General features: G+C 33.8%; 3 protein-coding genes and 1 long non-coding RNA gene across 11 annotated transcripts; 1 reads left to right on the top strand and 3 right to left on the bottom strand.

Moving 5' to 3' along the window:
- Window positions 1–1,323: 1,323 nt before the first annotated feature.
- On the bottom strand, window positions 1,324–2,135 carry LOC138857792 (uncharacterized). The gene is made up of 3 exons (XR_011396977.1): window positions 1,995–2,135; window positions 1,814–1,918; window positions 1,324–1,756 (listed from the first exon to the last, which is right to left on the bottom strand). It is a non-coding gene; the product is annotated as an uncharacterized lncRNA (long non-coding RNA).
- A 2,220-nt stretch (window positions 2,136–4,355) lies between these two features.
- Atg1 (serine/threonine-protein kinase unc-51-like protein Atg1) lies at window positions 4,356–16,927 on the bottom strand. 3 transcript variants are annotated; one of them, XM_070111587.1, is made up of 13 exons: window positions 16,618–16,927; window positions 16,042–16,307; window positions 14,927–15,100; window positions 7,675–7,762; window positions 7,471–7,596; window positions 7,320–7,393; window positions 7,100–7,260; window positions 6,853–6,992; window positions 6,659–6,778; window positions 5,208–6,515; window positions 4,903–5,039; window positions 4,631–4,766; window positions 4,356–4,570 (listed from the first exon to the last, which is right to left on the bottom strand). In XM_070111587.1, the coding sequence occupies exons 2-13, from the start codon at window positions 16,129–16,131 to the stop codon at window positions 4,494–4,496; spliced, it is 2,631 nt and encodes an 876-aa protein (XP_069967688.1). In that variant the 5' UTR covers window positions 16,132–16,307; window positions 16,618–16,927; the 3' UTR covers window positions 4,356–4,493. The 3 variants fall into 3 exon arrangements, with proteins under 3 accessions (XP_069967688.1, XP_069967689.1, XP_069967687.1); XM_070111588.1 differs by having other exon boundaries at window positions 5,208–6,283; window positions 6,347–6,515; window positions 16,042–16,917; XM_070111586.1 differs by having other exon boundaries at window positions 16,042–16,927.
- On the top strand, window positions 8,380–13,573 carry LOC106621067 (uncharacterized). Of its 6 annotated transcripts, none has more exons than XM_014239764.3 (7): window positions 8,380–8,593; window positions 9,317–9,786; window positions 11,220–11,676; window positions 11,735–12,010; window positions 12,232–12,616; window positions 12,669–12,908; window positions 12,963–13,573. In XM_014239764.3, the coding sequence occupies exons 2-7, from the start codon at window positions 9,734–9,736 to the stop codon at window positions 13,115–13,117; spliced, it is 1,566 nt and encodes a 521-aa protein (XP_014095239.2). In that variant the 5' UTR covers window positions 8,380–8,593; window positions 9,317–9,733; the 3' UTR covers window positions 13,118–13,573. The 6 variants fall into 6 exon arrangements, with proteins under 6 accessions (XP_014095239.2, XP_014095240.2, XP_036216535.2 ...); XM_014239765.3 differs by having other exon boundaries at window positions 9,368–9,786; XM_036360642.2 differs by having other exon boundaries at window positions 8,380–8,580.
- A 2,368-nt stretch (window positions 16,928–19,295) lies between the features above and the next one.
- RpL10Ab (ribosomal protein L10Ab) lies at window positions 19,296–20,840 on the bottom strand. The gene is made up of 3 exons (XM_070111591.1): window positions 20,691–20,840; window positions 20,247–20,402; window positions 19,296–19,861 (listed from the first exon to the last, which is right to left on the bottom strand). The coding sequence occupies exons 1-3, from the start codon at window positions 20,693–20,695 to the stop codon at window positions 19,369–19,371; spliced, it is 654 nt and encodes a 217-aa protein (XP_069967692.1). The 5' UTR covers window positions 20,696–20,840; the 3' UTR covers window positions 19,296–19,368.
- Window positions 20,841–20,915: the final 75 nt, after the last annotated feature.

Below are 20,915 nucleotides of genomic sequence, written 5' to 3' on the forward strand. Positions count from 1 at the left end.
AACAATATCTAATAGGCAAAGGATATCAATAATATAATAGCTAAGCGGCCGCAATTTCGCTTTTGCGGAAGCTCAGGTCGTAAGAGTGAAGGAGTTAAGCCATTCCGAACCATACAAGAACAGTGACAGTCATCCAAACAGGGTTAGATCGCCGAAATAACAGCCCTTGGCCGGATAAAATCCGGGTCAATTCCGGTAACGTAGAACCGGCTGTTGTGGGAATTGATCATCGCCGGCCGGTCCTAAATTATTCAGCCCCAATATGGTCGCCTGGATGTAGTTCCATGCAGACGAAGAAGCTCCAGACCTGTCAGAACACTGCACTCCGGACTATCACGGGATGCCTCTTGATGTCCCCAATCGAACACCTACACAGTGAGGCCCGTATGCTTCCGGTTAAGGAACATAAAGAGCTCCTCTCCAAGCAGTTTCTGCTGCCAGCCTCCTAGGAGCATCAAGAGGTCTTTCCTTAGATATGTCGACGACATTAGACAGTACGCCGACCGGACTTCGGACGCAACGAACTTCAGACAGGCACTAACCGCCATTCACATCCATCCATCAAGCCATCAACACCTTCACCGACTCCCTATCAGTAAATGGCGTATTACGAGTCAAACCACCACCCATAGCAGACGAAGAGCTCGAATTCGTTTTGGATATTGTAGCAGGTTAAACTCCTACTTATCCAGAATAGACCCCGACATACCAAACACATGTCCTGCGTGCAATGAGTTTCCGCATGACACTAACCACCTCTTTGCATGCCCAACAAACCCCACTCATCTAACACTCTTTTCTCTATGGTCCGACCCCGTCGTTTCCTGGGCCTCCCGTTAGATGACCTCGACGACAACCAATCTTGAATTTATCACCCAAAGGGGGACTAGGTAACCGCTACAACAACAACAACAACAGTGACAGTCATCTGACCGGTCATATGACAGTCACAGCTGTAAAGAAATTTGTCAGCGCGCAGAAAAAAGTTTCTATCATTTTCTTAAGCGCCTTGTGCAAAAACTATGTGTGTGAGTTTGCATTTCTCTTTAATACATGGGTATTCGGAATTGATTCACTATATGTCTATACTGCTCACTCTCATGTCCTTTTCTGAGTCATTGCTGACCATAAATCCATCATCGCTGAAAGCTGTCAGTTATGACTGAAAAGCTATCATAGCTGCAAATTGTCAGTTATGACTGTGAATCTATCATTAATGACATTTTTTTTGTTCAAAATAGTTTTATTTCTATTCATTTATAAACTTATAATCTTCAGATGTTTACCAAAAATTTACTAAAAATAATATAATTCTTAAAATAAGTTTCATAAGAATTTAATAACATTTGTTCATATCTATGTAATTATTCATTCATTTAATTCATTTCATATAATTTATTTGCATGATTAATTGAATTAATATAATTCATATTTACGATCTAAATTGCAAAACTAATTTCAATAAAATTAAATTAAATTCTTAAATAATTATATACATCTTAATTTTTTTCGTCTTCTTTCCATGTATTTCTTTTGTTTGATTCGGTGGTGGCTCCGTTCAATGGTTTTTTAGTTTTTCTTCCACCTCCAGACTTCCCTCAACTATTTTAATTGGTAAAAGGCTTAATACCTCATCAATAGTGTCATCTCTTGCCTCTCCGGTCATGAGACATACCGATCGCTCAATCTTTCTTATATGCACCTTGCATTCCCTTATCAGGGAGATTTGTGCTAGTACTTCCGATTTACCTGTTGACTTTTAAAATAGAAAAACACTTGTATTTATAATTTTATTATATAGAAAAATCCTTACGTTTTGTTCAATTGTTTCCACTTTACCAGTAATAAGTTCTTGATTGGCAGTTATCGTCACTTGTCCATTTTCCAACGAGCCGATTTTATTGAATAATACTTCTTGCTATAGATTTTAGAAAAAAAAAGACATTACATACAAAATTATCTACATTTCAATTTGTAATAGAATATTTACTTACATTCGCTTCTAAACTATGTAGCTTTTCCATTATTTCCTTCTGGTTGCATAAAATTTTGTTTAGCATAACCATCTTTTCTGAAAGGAATTAAATAACTTAATTATATTCAAATTAAAATATTAAATTTAATGTTTATTTTATAATTACCGTTGTGTTGTACTGGAGCTAGTCTTAGTTTTATATATTTTTTTTGGTATCATTAATTTATAATCTGAAATATATATGTATTATTAATGCTTGTATACGAGTATCTCATATTTATGTTTTGCTTACCATTTTGTTCTTGGCTCTCAAGTATAGAGTCGCCAAATATATTGCTTGTATTGAAGCTCATGTATTAAGTTTATGTTTTTTATAACGTTAAAACAAAATGTGCGGATTGTTGCGAAAAATCGTGATAAAGATGATGCAAAAGGGGTAAAAAGGTGGAGTCTTTCTAATACTTTATAAACTTTATTAACTATCTTCCCACTTACTACTTCAATGTTTTCGAAGAATAAGTCAAATACGACGAAGTTTTTTATGTTCTCATCGCATCTGTATTAAATTTTTCTTTATTGTTGATGTTGAGTGGAACAATTGTACGATTTGTAATGATTTGCAAATGTATAAATCAGTTCATACAGGGACTTTCCGTCAAAAATATTATTTCAGATTGTATAGGAATATATAAATATGGGGATAGCAAGACTTGACAGTCAATAAGAACACAGAAACATCGCATTCAAACAATTACTTATCGATCTGTTTAATGGAATAACTGTGCTTTTGAAATCTATTGACTATCAAGGCTAAGTTTTTGAACATGCAGTTTAAAATCTTCCAACCCTCATTTATTTTGAACTTAGAAGTGAGCTCTTCGAGCTTTGGCGTCGATAATATTCTGGAAATCCAACTTCTAAGTAGGCTAATTCTGCCCCTGGGCACGGAACACTTTTTTCAAGAATGTTTTGCAGCTGCGTTGAGTTCATTTTCTTTTATATAATATTATGGAACTGCTGTAGAAATGAGAACGATATCTTTTGAATTCAATTTCTTCTTTACTGCAATTTTCATCCACATCTTCAAGTAGGTCGTTTCGTGTGTGTTTTTTGCGGATGCTAAAATTGTCTCGACATGCTCTAAATTCTCTGCAGCAACTTTGCATTCATTATAAATTGCTTTCCACTGGTTGCGCAAATTCACAAGAAGGCTTTCTATATTTCTAACTTCAGCGTCGATGGTGGCATTGATCTCTAGATCATCGTACACCCGACTGTCGTGGGAACGTGTTGGATTATTGGTGCTGGTGCGATTATGATGGTGTTCAGCAAACCAGTACTTGTCAGTTGAATATGCTATGCAGATTTGCCGTATTCAGTCAGACAAAGACTTTTCAAAGTTCAACTAGAATAAAATGCTGCAGATGCATCCTTTTAATAATATAAATTTTCAGTATATAAATATTGAAATCATTCACATATATTTTAGTTATTTATAATACTTGCGAGTTTAATAAATAATTTTGAAATCAAGAGATAATAGTTATCTGAAAAAATAATGAGAAATATATGAAATAAACATATAATGTGCATATCTATTAAATGCAGAGACATTTGTGTATATATGCGTGTATCTTATTTTTTTATAGCTACTCCAACTTAAGACTTAATTTTTACTGTCCTCTGACTGGTGCATATACCGAATTTTAAATGTTATATATTAAATATAAATTTGCTATTTGTTAGTTAACTGTTTCAACGAAGTTATGTGTAGGGTTATTTAAAGCCGGCTGTGGGCTCAAGAAATCTGTCTACCACTTTATAAATTATGGTTGTGAATATGGTTGTTCATCTTCAAAAAGTAATTAGGACTGAGGAGTGAGAAATCTTGAGACATTGTGCACTCATATACATCTGTACGTAAAAGCGTTTACTTTAAAAACCTCCAAATATCAGGACACTCAAATAACAAAATGTGTGCATTTTTAATTTTTTTTAGCAAAATATAAAAGACAAATCTGTTTTTCGAATATACCTTAATTTCCAAGTTACAATAATTTATAATTCTAATTATTTTAACCACCTTTTGATGATCATTATATCAGGGATATATTCGTTAATTTTTCCATTCTAAAAATATATTCCGAATTATTATTATATTAACCAAACACGATTTTATATGTAAAATGCAAAATATTAATGAACCTAAGTTATCTAGCCTCATACACTTTGGGGAAAAAGGCAAAACTGAAACTTGGTAATCATTTGAAAACATTCTCTTCATAGGAAATATATTGTATATGTATATATGTATGTCAGCACATACGTGAGGTTACCTATAATTAATATCCATACATAGATGCATACTCAAACGAAAAAATTAAATTATTAGCAAAATATTATTTTACTTAAATTATATTTTAAGATACTCGAATAATAATAATAGTAATAAAATAGATGATTGCTGTTTGGAAAACGGAAGGCTCCAGACTGAACTATAAATCCTATGCCCGGAATCTTAAGAGCTTTCATCAGTCACATATATATAGCCTTGTTGCTGCAAAATATTTAAACGTTTCTCAACAGCATCACGATCTGGAATAAAATAAAAAAATATTGTAATAATTTGTATTTTAGCTTATATCTACGATTTACATTTATTCAACAGCATTTTATCCTGTGGATGATTGCATTTTTGAACTAAAGAATGTAGCAGTATATGCGCCGTGTTGTAGCGTTCAAAACAATTTTTTGTATTACTAAGCAACTCGTCCAAAGCAGCGGCCTGACACTATAAAAAATAACATAGAAACAAACATTTAGTTACTTCATGAAAACATTTATTTTTGTTTAGCAACCACCAAAGTTTTGATAATATAATATATTATGACAGTACTATAAATAATAACAATCAATGCAAAACTCACCATATCTAAAGCATAATCATAAAGAATTTTATCGGCTGTAATGTTGAACGCATTAGCTTTTTGAAGCAAACCGGAACCATTCAATCTCTTCGACTCAAAGAGAATCGATCGATATTTAGAGTTCATTGTCAACAAAGCTAAAAAAAAAAAAAGAAATACATTTTTTAACTTATACTAAGCTGGTATAAAGGTGCTAAAATATATTATAAAAACAATATATTTTATACGCAAATATATATCTTACAAATATGCACAAACAGTTATATATATTTGTTAGAGTATGTAATACACTTTTCTGTGCTCACCATTTTTAACATTTGATGATGGTTTCAAGCTTCCACTGCGTAGCTGTTGAGATGCTAAGTTTAAGCCACTTGAGAGGAGCTGTAAAGCACGCACCAATAATACCAAACGTTCAGCGCGTTTGCAGTGTTCAGGTGCATGTGGCGGTATAGACTGTTGATCGTTTGATGTCCCACCCACAGCCATGACGGCTGAAAGAGGTGCACAACGCGAGTCTGCAACTTCTTGGATACAATCAGTAAGAGCCAAAACAAAGTTCAACTTTGATAAAGTCTCGTTATGTTCGCGATCCAAAAGCGTTTCCTCCGATAATTCAGGTGCATGGAAAGTATGAAGTTGATTGCCCTCTGTACCGGTAGCACGACTACTGGCTGTATCCAAAAGACTTTGCAAACCTCCTGTGGCACCGAGCTCGGGTAGTGTAAATGCACGCGGACCCAGTACAGGATGTTGGTTATTATTCTCTGAACCACAAGACCCGGAGCCAATCGAGCCGACAGAACCTGGTCCTACAATCAACGTTGGGCTACCCAGTGCCGGCAATTTAGCCAATACAGAAGGAAGAATCGGTGAACTGTGACCTGATCGTCGTAGAGGGGATTGAGTCTGGGTACCTGGACTTACCTGCCAAGTACACGGAGCACTTGGTGGTGGTGTCTCCGATAGTGAACTACCCGACGCCGAACGGCGTCGAGTGGGCGGTGTACCAATAGCAAATTGAACCGCTGGTGGAGAAATGGAATTAATATCGCTGCTAACACTATTTTTACGATGTTCAGCGCGTTGCTTAACACTTATAGGCTGTGATCGCGGAAATTGTGTGATCACACAGGGTTGTTTAGGTGAAGTTGCAATGACGATCTCGTTACAAATATTTGAACGTGGACGTTGAGCTTTATCACTAATCGCATTCGTACGGCCCGCTGGCGAAGCATTGCTTCCAGATCCAGTATCAATAGTGTTTGACGAAAACCGGCGAGCTGGAGCAGGAACTGGTTTTGGTTCCGATATTGGTAGACTGTTTGGTCGTAGTGGATTTAATTGGTTTGCTGTTTGAGCAGCCTGGCATGCTGAGTGCCTAGTATGAAGGAAAGAGTAACGTTTAGGTCTATTTAATTTACCATGTGTACGTATTTCGTACTTCTTCTCATATTCAATGACATTTTGATCTTCTGGTAGATTCTTAGGCACCAGAACAAAGTCATCTGAATCCTCTGGCGACCCAGACGAATCGCTGTTGTTTTCGCTGTCACAAAGCACACCAACATTGGTAATGGTAGCACAGATAGCTGCATTCTCCGCAATTGAAACTAAAAATATATATTATATTTTATAAATTAAGCTCTCGTTAACATATTTAGACTAAAGAGTAGAATCAATATTAAAAAACATATGCATACATAATGATATGTATATTCGATGTTATTGATTTTTATATTTATTTAACGCATACCTGTGGTATCATCCGGTTGTGCTATAACAGCATCAACATTGGCCTCAGGAAACAGCAGCTTCTGAGAACTTTTCGGTTTTACTGGTATAGTATCCAAACTCATTTGCGGAGGCACATCAGCTTAAACAATAACAAACAAGTTTAGTATATATATATACATGTATAATGTAATTGTATATATGTATACAACTTACTAGGTGTACCAAATATAGGCGATTTCCCCTGTAAGAAGCGATGACTGAAAAAACTCTCAAATGAGATCCGATCCTTGGCATTGCGCCGCAACAAACATAACAGTAAGTCCCGCAAATCAGGCGAGACGCCGCTTGGTATTCTGTAGAATATAAATAAGACATATTTAATAAATGTGCAGCTGCAGTGTTTCTTTTGATACAATATTAAATATGAAATATTTTTTTTTATTTTGTTTCGTGTACTTACTTTGGTGCCAAGTTGGCATTTTTTTCATAATAACCCTTTAACTCATTAGGGGTTTGTGCAAAAAAAGGAGCTTTGCCAGTTAAACATTGGTAGACAATTGTACCCAGAGACCAGAGATCAGCTTTAGCATCATATTGTAATGACATGATAACTTCAGGTGCCTAAAAAATTTTAAAGGATTTATAATCTATACAGTTTGATATGAAATTTCGCTAATTACCATATACATTGGAGATCCACAAAGTGTTGCTGCCATAACGCCTTCATTTAGAAAACGTGCAAACCCAAAATCCGCTGTGTACCCAATTACAAAATGTAATAAATCATAAATTAACGCAACAAAAAATGCTTTAATATAACCGATACTATACCTATTTTCAGTGTGATTTTCGATGGCGCGGGCAAAGTTTTGCCATAATTGTGCGAAAGCAAAATATTTTGAGGCTTAAGATCACGGTGCACTATTCCTTTGGTATAAAGTGCTTTCATGGCACCGGCTGCAATGCAACACATAATATGAACATATGTATATTACTACAGATCTTATTAAAATCGTTTATTTTTATTGAACTTACCCAACTGTATGAGAAAGAGCCTGACAGTGTCTTCACTCAAAGTGCCCTTAACAGTGAGGTAATCTGCTAAATCACCACCATTACAGTACTGAAATTAGTCAGAAGCATAACGAAGGGTAAATACAACGCTGTTCAAATATTGTAGTTAGTGAAGTATTGAAAACTAGTGGATATAAAGTTAAATTTAACATCCTGCAGTAAAACAACAACACTCTACTTATACTTACATATAAAGAAGAAAAAGGAAAGAATCACTAAACTTGGGAGCATGGGACATTGGTTTGGCGGAAAACACACGGAAGTAAGCCGTTATCCACAAATTTTCGATGTGTTAAAATCATCATAACGAATAAATATGTGCTAGATACGTGCGGCAGTGTTATTGTAAAAGGAACGACTCAGATATATTATGGTAAAAATATGATATACATATGTACATACACGAGTATATATTCAAAACAGAATTTACAAGCCTGTACGCTATGAAGAAGCTATGTTTTTAATAAGTCAGCAAACGCACGAACACGCTTGTAATGTAGGTTGATTTTAATGGAGAAATACAACTTTGCATTAAGGTTTCTTCACATTTTATTTAATTCTCTCTCTCTCTCTCTCTTGCTCTCTTCTCCTTCTATGTCTCTCTCCCTTGTTTATGAACCGGAAAAACATCTCAAATTTGCTCAGCATTAAAAAGCTTGCATAGCAAAATCAGTGAATACTTTGCGCTTAAATGGAACTGTTGTTATTTGTTTGTTGTAACTTCTAGTAGCGTGCATGATTTTTAACTTCTATCATTCATACATATATGCGTACAGATGTATGGCTGAGTTGAAATGACATTCGGACGTTCGAAAATCGTCGAATTCATTACTTAATGGATGTAATCCGCTGATCAATTTCATTTTGGTAACAAAAATCGGTAGGGTTACCTTAACTGTGGCATAATTAACAAATTTAGTAGTGCAAAAGTGCAAAAACTACACCGAAAACACAAAGAAAATAAAAACATATTATAGAAGAAATGTGTAGTTTAAGTGAGCCGACAGCGTTTGATATAATACAATATGGAAATGCGTGTACGTACATACCTGCATGCATACCTACATACGTTAAAAAGTGCTACTTCAAACTACTAAACAGAGCATATATGTATGTACATGCATATGAATATATCTAAATAAAAAAAAAAACAGAGCCTTAATCGAATCACTTGAATCGTTCAAAGGTTAACATTTTGTGATCGACAGCGTAATGGTGATAATATAAGCAGCCCATACAAACAGTGCACGATTGCTTCGAGTACAAATGTACATCTGTGTACGTATGTACGTACGTGTATGATACATGCTCAGCTCAGCAAAAGACTAAGAATAAAAGCATTTTTCATGCATATTTTTTATTATATTTTAAAAATAATCTCACAATTTTCCTCTATTTGCCGGTTTTTACTGAAAAGTTTACTTAAGTTCATATATGTATATGACAAAAGTTAATAAAATATTATAATCAGATTTAAAAATTTTGAATTTCAAAGATTTAAAATAAAGCTACAAAAAGTTTGAGCAGAGGTGTCGAATCGTATTGTGTAAACAGTGATCATTATAAGCTCTTTTTTTTATAATTCTTCGCTCTTTAAATCTAGAAAAATGCTTCAGAATAATCAATTACAATAATATGACTAACATTTTCTTAGTGCGAGTTGGAACTGGGTAGACATTTGTTCAAATGTTTATGTTACCCAATTTAATAATCACGAGGAGTGTAATAGCGCTAAACGATTAAAACGCTATGTAACTTTAGTCATAAACGAAAGAAATAAAAACAATGCTAATTTCTAAATTAAACTGTTACAACTTAATTAAATTACATTTGAATCAGTGATCGGAAAGTATAAGAAACAAATGTAACAATATGAATTTAGAAAAACCTACTAAATGTTATAAAAATTTCATATTCTTTATCTACTAATCGATTAAATAAAATAAAAAAAAAACACGTTTTAAGTGATTGGAAATACTGACTCATCCTGCGTTAACTATTCTTGCCACACTCAAGAAAAATGCACATTTATTACAAGTTTGGACTGTTCCTGATATTCATACTCAGCATAAGGTAAAACTGATACTGTTATAATCTAGTTGTAATAAAAAGTATATTAAAATGTGCTACAAATCTATATCAAGGTTATAATAAAAAAAACTCAGTTTCTCGTTATTTGTTACCTAAGTTATAAACGCCAATAAGGCAACGAATCCGCATAACTTTATGAGCATGTAGCAGAATCGATCAAAGTCGGCAGGTTCTAAAGTGCAAAGTACTCTTACACATAGTATATGATTAAACCTACAATATCTAAAATTACCAATTTGATGGTACGCTGACATGTAGGTAGTATTCAAATATTTTTCGCACCCGTTGAATGAATTTATCATAATTATAAATTTAATTTAATTTTTTTTGTTTATGATGTTTATGATGTTTGGGCTTATCAGAAAGGCAATTGTTTTAATTTGTTAAGTTCAAAGTACAATTAATAATAATTTTTTGTGGACAGTAAAACATTGTGTGAAGTTAAAACAAAAATTATACTCGTATGTGTATATATATTTAATGCAAAAATATTTGCGTAATTATCTAACATACTTAATATTTGATCCTTTTAATTTATGCAACTTTTTAGTTTTAATAACAATAATAGTGCAAAAAAAAAACTGATTTGTTTATAATTAATACGGACTACAGACAAACATGTACTAAGTAGTAAGTCTGTAATTATTATTATACCCTGAACAAGTTATATTAAGTTTGCCGCGATGTGTGTAACACCCAAAAGGAAACATCGGTGACCATATATGTATATACACTTGTAAATGATCAATGTGACGAGCTGAGACGATTTAGCCATATCCGTCTGTCTGTATATAAGCGAACTAGACCCGTAGTTATTGAGATATCGTTTTGAAATTTTGCACACTTTTGCCGGAACCGCCGATATTGGACAACTATAGCATATAGCTGCCATACAAACTGAACGATCGGAATTAAGTGTTTGTATGGAAAACTCTTTCATTTGACGAGGTATCTTCACGAAATTTGGCATGTATTATTATTTAAGGCAATAAGAAAAGAAGAAGAAAATTGTATAGATCTGATCACTATAGCATATAGCTGCCATACAGACTCAACAATCGGAATCAAGTGCTTGTATGGAAAACTTTTTTTTTTTTTTTTAACTAGATATCTTCACGAAATTTGGCCTGAAGATAAATCTTTTTGTGCTTTTAAAGTTTCGCGCTGAGAGCAAACCGTTATGCATATAGTTGTTATAAAAAATGCACCTGTGAAGGGTCTTTTAGCTTCGGTGCGGAGGAAACTAACGTTTATTCTTGTTTACTTTTATAAAGTACGCATGAACAATATTTTCTTAAAACTGATTAACAGTAATTCTCTGATAAAAATATATTAAATGCAGTTTTTTATATTTACTTACACATTTCAAATTAAAATACTTATATAAATTTATTGTTCTTGTCACGAATTATTAGTGCGCGCTTTACAAAAGCAGCTCCATCAAACGTATCTTATGACAACAACGACTCAGAGTATTATGTGGATTATTATGATGAGAATGATCCAGATCAAAGAGATAATAACGTAACCGTAAAAACCACTGATACTGAAGGCATGACTTCGACTATTAGAACTATTCTCATTATTCCAACAACAAAAAGGGTACCAATCTCATTAAACAATTATACAACTAGCAATCAGGTGTTGAAGCCCAAATGTCCCAAAGACTGCCAGTGTTTGGAAAACTTTAAGCGCATACTGTGCAATGGTCTCGGTTTGACGAGCGTGCCAAAAAACCTTCCAACTACAACACTATTCATCGATTTAAGCCAAAACAATATTGGAGAACTATATATTGAAGACTTCATAAACATTTCTAAAGTTCGTGAAATCAATTTAAATTGTAACCAACTAAAATTTATTAATAAATCGGTAATTATTGACCAATTTGTAATTTTAGCGATTACTGTAATAACATATTATTTTTCAGATATTTGATAGCTTAATTAATTTACAACGACTTCGGCTAGCAGATAATAAACTAAGAACAATTGAGCCAACAACTTTCTCAGGCACAATTAATCTATATGATCTGGATTTAAGTAACAATTCTATATTGTTAAAAAACGATGGCCCATTCCTCATACGACCAGGCTTAATTAAATTTTCTTGTCGTAATTGCAGTTGGACCGAAGTGCATGATGGTACATTCTCAGGATTGGCCAGTTTACAGTCTCTAAAATTGGATTTAAATAATTTTGATAAGGTGTGTAAAATACTGTGATGTTGTATGTATTAGGCATTTTCCCTTTGAATTGTAATGTTTCAAGTATATAAAGAAATTACTTACATAAATATATACAAATGTATTTACATTTATATTACATTTGTTATAAATACAAAATAAGTTCGCTATTTGAGCTTACCCACCTCAAAGCTCTTATCATATGTTAATTGACGTTCTCTATTCCATTGTCATTCTGACAGAAAATCAATGTTAAAGCTTTTTCACCGCTGCAGAATGTTACTAGATTGTGGTTGCCTGATTTGGAAGAAGAGAGTGTGACAGAGCTGTGTAATTTATTAACAGCTATTGACAATATAAAGTTCGGGCACTTTGAAATCAGTTGCTTTGAATTAGTACTAGGCACTTCCTTTAATGATAGTATTGTGATAACGGATCCACCATTTATTCAAACGGAAATATCACGAGTACCTATTGAAGTACCACAATTAGCAATTACTGGTGATTCGGCGCAAACAGAGGAAACAAAGAAAGAAATTAGAACTAAGATTAAATCTGCGAATGTAACTACTATCATACCAACAGCGAAAACAAAATCATCAAATCCAAAAGAGATTGAAAGAAAAGGTAAGGGTACTAAAAGTGAAAATGCATTAAATTTTATTGTATTGAGTCTTAGAAAATAAAATGGAAGGTGTCAGTGTCCACTCAAATTTTACAAATTCTACGCCTGCGAGTAGAATCGAAGATGACATTAAAATTAAGACAATGTCGACCATACTGACAGGCAACGCTTCAACTAGCTTAAATGATACAGCAAATAATAGTGTCGAGCACAACGAAATAAAAACCTCGGATAAAACAAATAAAGCCCTTACAGGACATATATCCCAGGATATGGTTAACATATTGCTTATATGTAAGTAGTAATTAAATTATTAAATACACATTTATTATATTCAAACCTTTTCAGGTATTATTATTATAGCAATTGTTGGCATTATCATTGGTATAATTTGCCGTAAGGATGTTGGTGGAATCAAAACCAAATGTTGCCGCACGAAGAAACCGGATCCAAAAGATCAAGTACATCCCCCTGAAGAAATTCCACTAAATAAACTAACATAAGTACAGGGCCTAATCAATAAGAAACATTTTTTAATGAAAAATTAAAACAATATAGCAGAGAGTAAATAGTTTAGCTTTGAACAAACAAATATTTAAAATATATTTAGTATGTAATAATAGTAATAATTATAATATCTAAGTAAACATATTTGATGCACCCGTTAGCGATATTATAATTAATATGATACGTTTAGCATATCATTTTCCAAATAATTTTTTAACGCATGTTCTTTTACTCAAAACATATCGTTAAGAATACTAGTCGCATTCAACATATATTTTTACGATTTACCCACATACGGGCATACATAGGTATGTAATCCGTAAGGTATCACCAAAAAATATAATTTGTTTCCTGAATACATACACATGTATAATAGTAAACATTAACATTAATATAAAAATTATATGTATAATAAAATACTGAATATTATGAAATTTCATACGCTCCCGAAAGTATGTTGCATTTCCATGAGAATATTGTTCACATGACCAGAGGTTTGATTTCCCAAACATACATTCTAAGATCTAAGAAATAAAACTTTAACTCACTAAGTGCCATGTTGTAGCGGTATAAAAAGAAATATTAAACAGCCCGGCAAATCAGAACTACCAAAACTCCAACATTTTGAAAAAACAGGAAAAAACGTCAACTTCGGTGGCACCGAAGCTATAATACCCCTCACAAATACGAAAGATTTCTTACAAGAACTTGATTCCGATTGTTCATTTTGTATGGCAGCTATATGATATAGTGATCTGATCTGAACAATTTCTGCGAAGAATACACTGTTGCCTTAAACAATAACTCATGCCTAATTTCGTTAAGATACCTCGTCAAATGTAAGAGTTTTCCATACAAGCACTTAATTCCAATCGTTTGTATGCAGCTTCTTAGTGAGAAAAGTACAGGTGCAAAACTGAGGAACTAGTTCGCGTATATATAGACGGACATGGCTAAATCAACTCAGCTCATCATGCTGATCATTTATATATACATTTTATAAGGTCTGCGACGTTTCTCTCTTGGTGTTACAAACTTCGTGGCAAACTTAATATTCCAGTTCAGGGTATAATTAGCGAGGAAAACACCTCATACACACCGCACATCTCACCGCTCTTTTAGTAAGAAAGAGATGAGCGTTCACACAATCACTTAGAGAAATTGCTACTAACTTGACGGTGTTGTTGTTATAACAGTTAACTAATTCCCGTTTGGATGGTAAAGTTCAAGTTGGTTGTCATCGAAGTCATCTAACGGGGGGCCAATGAAACATACTGTTTCAATGGGGTCGCAACATAGAGAGAGAGGTGTTAGATGAGTGAGATTCATTGGACATGCAAAGAGGTGGTTAGAGTCATGCGGGGACTCATTGCACTGAGGACTTTTATTTGGTACGACAGGGTCAACTCTAGATAGGTAGGAGTTTAAACTGCTACAATATCCAGACCGACATTGGCAAGGGCCACTCTAGAATCTCGCTTAAACACGAGCTCTTCGTCTACCCAACCACCCTCATAATTAATTTGTGTTAGTTGTATGAAGTAACCGTTAGAATTAAGTATAATAACTTGTTGTTGTTGTGGCGGCAGAATTCTATCGAGTTGAGAGTCCTTGGCTGGATAAAAATCCAAGTCTGTTCCGGTTAGGTAGACCCGACTTTCGTGGAAACGGAAAATATGCTAAGTCATTGCATTTAGTATGAGCTATGAGACTATATACGAAAATCTTCCATAATTGAATATTAAAGAATTTTCATCTTTGCTAAAAGTAAAAACTCAATTTCTGAATATACATTAAAAACTTACCTCCATGACCAAGTTGACGCAGTCTTGTGATTCTTTACAGTCCAACAACGCAACGACATTCTCATGATGCAACTCTGTTAATTCTTTCAAGATTTTTATTTCTTTTCCAAGTAAATTTTGAGTTTTAATCAATCCCTTTTTAGTTATACATTTTATAGCCACTGGAAAATGTTTCTGAAAAAAACACAAGTAATTTAATTCAAGTAAGTATAAAAATATTCATCTTTCATAAATTTAGAATTAGAAATTAATCAAGGTGTGTAGTGCGACCTCTGACCTTTGTGGCCTCCTTTTTCACAAAGACTCATTTAGCCCCAGCACCGTGATAAGCCTCGTGCTTGAGCCGGATATGTAAATCCTACTCCTGTGGAGTGCTACGCATTCCAGAAACAAGTATGTACGCCCCATATAGCTGAAACAACAATTCGTTGCAGAGGCTAAACCCACTTTGTACATATGCCTTTGTGTCTCAGTACCCAGATTAGCAGACGATGTTAGGAAATAATTTAGATGTTCGTAAGAAGAGGAATCAAAGTCAGATCTTGGGCAGTGGTAGTGCACACCTCTACAACACCGTACCATCTCGATTGATGATCATTCACCGTAATATTTCATTTCAATTCAATATGTATTCATCTCAGAAACATTTTTTTTCCTTTATATAAAACAATTATTATTACCCACTTTTATTACAGCATGAGAGAATATATGTACAATATGTACATACATATATATTTCTTTAAAAATAAGTATATGTATATTTACGAAGTTAGAGTATCTTCTGCCTTTTAAAACTTTGGAGTGAAGTTCAACACATGTAAAAAATACATACATACTTGTAGGTATGTATATTAGTAAGCATTTTGAAATAAGTATAAGTGCTTAATACAAAAGCATAAACTCGAAGGTATATACAAATATTTCTGCATATTTACAGATATATGTACATATTTTGAATAAAATAATACATATCCTTCAAATTATTGGTAAGAAGTAAATTCTGTAAATTCACCAGATTCCATCAGTTTTTGTTTTATATGCATTTATTATAAAATGTTCGGCCACTTACATAGTTAAATATTGCTGATCAAAGCCAAGAAAAAAATTGTACATACCTTGCGATGACGTCCTTTATATACCACGGCAAAAGCGCCATGGCCAAGCATATCCTTCGAACTATATTCATATTCTCCGACAATGTTCATTGCGTTGCAGCGAAATGGAATGATTGTACTATAATCTTATTTACTCCTAGTACATTTGTTTGCAATCGTTACGAAAACAATTGATATTTAATATGTATATATGTCATTAATTGTAAAAAAAAATATACTAGTATATGTTTATAATCCGTCAAAATGGACGTTTCACTTATTCAACACTAAAAATTAATGAAATGATTTCAATAGCTGTTCATATAATAGCAATATTGTAGTTACATTTATATTGGAAAATCAATTTTTCATTGGCATATTCTATTGTTTACTGTATGTTATCTTTCGCATCTGATATCTCAATATTGAGTTTTATTTAATCATTCACGAATATACGGGAAATGTAAAATCGAACTTTTCTGCGATATTTTGGTTGCAAATCATAGTCTATATTCTTATAACACTTTTCTCGACACAAAACGTATTTGGATTGAGAATAAAATCAAATTACTTCAAGATTAAATTTTCGTTTATTACACTCATTGACATATCATGTGCTATATGTTTTCTCAACGTTTGTACGTTCCTATTATAAAAGGCAACGCAATAATTTATTACACACAACCAAAAAATAACAAAATTCTTCCAAGATTAAATTCTAAACACTGTTTTTTTGCACTTTTCACTTTTTACACTAAGTTATAGACACTGAGCAATAAAAATGACCATCCAAAATGATAAGTGCGAAATTTTTTTTTCAAGATGAATGCGTATATATATCAGATATGTACATATGGTTGTGTCAAAAGTCTCCTTAATTGCAGCGAAAGCACAAAATTTGACATATTACCAGAGAACGTACGTTCTCTGATTTTGCTCTCTACGATTATATGTTAAAATACACGTTTAGATGACAGTCTAATATAAATTCAACGTTCTCTGTTTGAAAGGCACTGTATATAACATATGTATATAAGTACAATAAGTTGAATGTTGTTTGAGGCACGGCGTAATATACATAATCTAGTTTAAGATTCTTTATTTCAACTAAGAATAAGAATCATACTTGGTCTTAAGTATATTTCCTCATATTTCGTAAACACAATTCACAATAGTTATAGCACAGTCAAGATTCACTTAAGCTTAGAAACACTGCATAAAATGTAAAAATACAACCCTAAATTAACGTAAAAATAAACATATGCGTTCCTTATATTCAGCTCTATGTTTGTGCCAGTTCACACACAAACTCTTTTGTCGCGCAAACCGGTTTTATTAAACGTTATAATAATATAATATATATAATTGCATTATTTTGTAATTTAATAATAATGGAGTTACTTTTACTTTTGTAATGTTTTGTAATAAAGAGAAAATAAAAGGGGTTAAAATCGAGTATATACTTTCCGATAGATTGGGAAATTCTCGTCTTAAATATGGCCTTGAAAATATTAATAGCGGATATTTAATATGTACCTTCTGATGGTTTGGTAAATTTCCGTCATATGTTTTTCCTTGAAAATCTTAATAGCGAGTATTCTAAATATTGTTCTATCACATTCATAGTAATCTCTTCCAAGCAAAATGTGAGACCACCATCCCAGCTCCTTGATTACGTCGACGACATTAGACAGTACGCCGACCGGACTTTGGACGCAACGAACTTCAGACAGGCACTGACCGCCATTCACAGTGGAGCCATCAACACCTGCACAGACTCCCTCTCAGTGAATGGCGTAATAGGAGTCAATCCACCACCCATAGCAGACGTAGAGCTCGAGTTGCCTCGCGAAACCAGAGTGACCCTCGCGCAACTTCGTTCTGGATACTGTAGCAGGTTAAACTTCTTCTTATCCAGAATAGACCCCGACATACCAAACACATGTCCTGCGTGCAATGAGTCTCCGCATGACACTAACCACCTCTTTGCATGCCCAACAAACCCCACTCTTATAACACCCCTCTCCCTATGGTCCGACCCCGTCGAAACTGCTCGTTTCCTGGGCCTCCCGATAGATGACCTCGACGACAACGAATCTGGAATTTATCACCCAAATGGGGACTAGGTAACCGTTACAACAACAACAACAACCACCATCCCAGCATACATAGTAAATATTCAATACGCTCTCTGTCGCGTAGCCGAACCGCACAAACATTTGCAAAAATTTTGTGAAAAGGAAAACAGAAAAAAATTCGACGCGAACTGCTTGCCTCTTTCCGCTCGTAGGATCGTACAGAGCGACACCAAACGAAAATTTGCCGGTAATGAGCGACCAAAGATTCGCCATGTGAACGCCGTCTTTGAAACATTGAAATGAAAGTTAATTCGCTTTGATTGAAGTCTATTTATCCTGAGCAAAAGTTTCCATCTCTGGACACAGTCTAGTGGAAAACACAAAAATCATTTGCACAATATTTCCTGCTGTATATTATTATCGTTGTAACTACAATCTATGCCTTTATAATAATTATTTACCTAGTTACCGGGTAAACTAGTGTTGCGATTATATCGATAAATAATGGACAATGAAGGTAATTTAATAATATTTCAAAGGAATACTAAATTTGTGTAAATCCAAAAATGCTTTCAGGGGACATGATTTATGAAGGATTTTCAGAAAATACTGCTTCATCTTTGTCTTTTCAATTTCAAGCACTGGCAATTAAATTTGCTCATGAAAAAAATTTAAGAACGCGACGCAAGCTTTTGGAAAATTGTAAAAATCTTCTGATGGCTTTCAAGCGAACAGTTCTTATTAATCGTCGTAGATATCAACAAAGGATGCAACGGCGACAGTCATTACTGCGCTCTTCTTTTATGCAACATCTACTGGAATTAGAAACAAACTTTTACGAACTCCTTCCAATATCTAATTTAAGTGACATTCAATTAAAAATAAACGATGAAACACAAAAGTATACTTAAACTGAGAAAATTATGTATCTGTCAATCTTATAAGTAAAATCAACCAACAGTGTTTCCACAAGGTATAAACCGGGTTAGTACGAAAAATAAATGCAGTACGTAATATAAAAATTGAATGTTTTAGTATATACGTAGTTACTTAATAACACAAAAGACAGTTGGCTTCAATATCTCATTGCAGATATAATTTCCGTATAATGGAAAACGTTTTTGGGCTTATGCGATTGATTCAGGAATTCAACACAAAAACCACGGCCCAACCCTATGATTAAGCAACACACCCATATCTTTTAAAACATTACACATTTATTTCCATATTTCTTTGGATAAGGTATATGGCGTACAAAATATGTTTTTCATTAGTACAAACGTTGTGGTGGTCCCATAGACGACTTGATGTGCAGCGAACGCACATTTTGCCAATTTTTCTTCAAAAGTGAAACCAAAAAATTTATTGACAAATGAATATTCTGCACTAGTTCATCGGGTTTCATGTCCACATGACCAACAGCGACGGATAGGCACAGTACTTTTTTCATTTGGAACTTGATGGTTGATTTCACTTCTTCAATTTTGGCCATCATTGACTCTGTATGCGACAACAGACCAGGGAATTTACCGGCCTTATTCAAACCTGGACCTAACAAACGAGGAATTTGCTTAATCAATGATTCGGAAGCCAGAAATGCATCGTAGGACTTTGCTAGCTTCTTCACTAATTTTTTGTTCTTGTTTAATTTTTTCAAAGCCTCTGCATCCATGCACTCCACTCCATTAGCTTTAGCTTCGTCACAATGCTGTTGATCACCGAGAACGCACACCTTCATCTTGGGACGTGGGATATGCTTCAATCTGTCAAATAAGAGAAAGATTATTTTGAGATGTATGCATATTTATATCAAGTACAAATTCATGTTCAATAATGATCAGTTATTTCTATCCACAAAAAACCATAAGGCTCTTATGGTTTTCAGGTAATACATGCAAAATATTTTTTAACATCACATCGAACAGTGTATAGTAATTACTTAACCTAAACTTACACATTTGTTCGTTTTATCTATCTTAAATCTAAATACGGTCAAAAGACCTACTCAATTTGATTTTAAGACCCTGAGTGCGGGTCCGCCAAGAGATAAGTTTATATCCCTTGACTACCTGAGTTGTAAGCATCTCTTGTAATGCATTGTTTTGCATAATCATATATCGCAAATCAACTCAGGTGATACCCACGTACTTGACAGTGCCGGAGAAACGCTTATCCTTTTGAGGATCGTAGTTTTTAAGACCAATTTGTAATTCACATGTCTCTAAAAATCCACGCTTCTTCTTTTGGGAGAATTCCAAAACTGCGTTAACAGACTCATAGAGTGTATCACGAGACACTTTTGACCTGTGAAAAAAAAAAAAACATATAAGTCCAAAAAGTCTCAAAATAGTTCAGATCTTTCGCATAAATGCTTAATTTTAATTGTTTGAAATTTAAGGATATATTCTAAACGAGAATAACTTCTAGAATTAGCCCAAAAATTTTACCATTACTATAGCAACCATTTCCAAACTCCAATCGATTATCAATAAACCAAGAAGCTGGTTTTGGGTTGCAGGTATTTTAGATTATTTCAAAGATTAAAATTATACAATTAAAAAAGTCCACATCCCAATCAGTCTTGCTACTTACGCCATGTCTGCACCTTACGACGAACAATGTGAGAAAGAACGATTGCTACCTAAATTTGTTATATCCCTTCCAATTGACGTTCATTGACTGAAACACTATTACCAACAGCTTGTAGCTCTTAGCGCCATCTGTCTTTACCTTAAAGCAGTGCTATTTTTTATTATAACATAATTAGTATTTTATTTAAGTGTCTTTACCTTCATCAATACTTTATCATGGAACCTA

Source organism: Bactrocera oleae, chromosome 6, assembly GCF_042242935.1.
Source record: "Bactrocera oleae isolate idBacOlea1 chromosome 6, idBacOlea1, whole genome shotgun sequence".
NCBI classification, from domain to species: Eukaryota; Metazoa; Arthropoda; class Insecta; order Diptera; family Tephritidae; genus Bactrocera; species Bactrocera oleae.

Bases quoted from the DNA above. Each gene is read 5' to 3' on its own strand.
- LOC106621067 (XM_014239764.3), top strand. From the start codon at position 9,734: ATGCACATTTATTACAAGTTTGGACTGTTCCTGATATTCATACTCAGC. The intron at 9,787-11,219 runs GTAAAACTGATA...ACGAATTATTAG, and splicing joins ATATTCATACTCAGCATAAG to TGCGCGCTTTACAAAAGCAG. The intron at 12,617-12,668 runs GTAAGGGTACTA...ATTGAGTCTTAG, and splicing joins AAAAGAGATTGAAAGAAAAG to AAAATAAAATGGAAGGTGTC.
- Atg1 (XM_070111587.1), bottom strand. From the start codon at position 16,131: ATGAACATTGTCGGAGAATATGAATATAGTTCGAAGGATATGCTTGGC. The intron at 15,101-16,041 runs GTATGTACAATT...TGTTTTTTTCAG, and splicing joins ATAAAGGACGTCATCGCAAG to AAACATTTTCCAGTGGCTAT. The intron at 7,597-7,674 runs GTAAGTTCAATA...GTTGCATTGCAG, and splicing joins GCTCTTTCTCATACAGTTGG to CCGGTGCCATGAAAGCACTT.
- RpL10Ab (XM_070111591.1), bottom strand. The intron at 19,862-20,246 runs GTACGTGGGTAT...CTTATTTGACAG, and splicing joins CGTTTCTCCGGCACTGTCAA to ATTGAAGCATATCCCACGTC.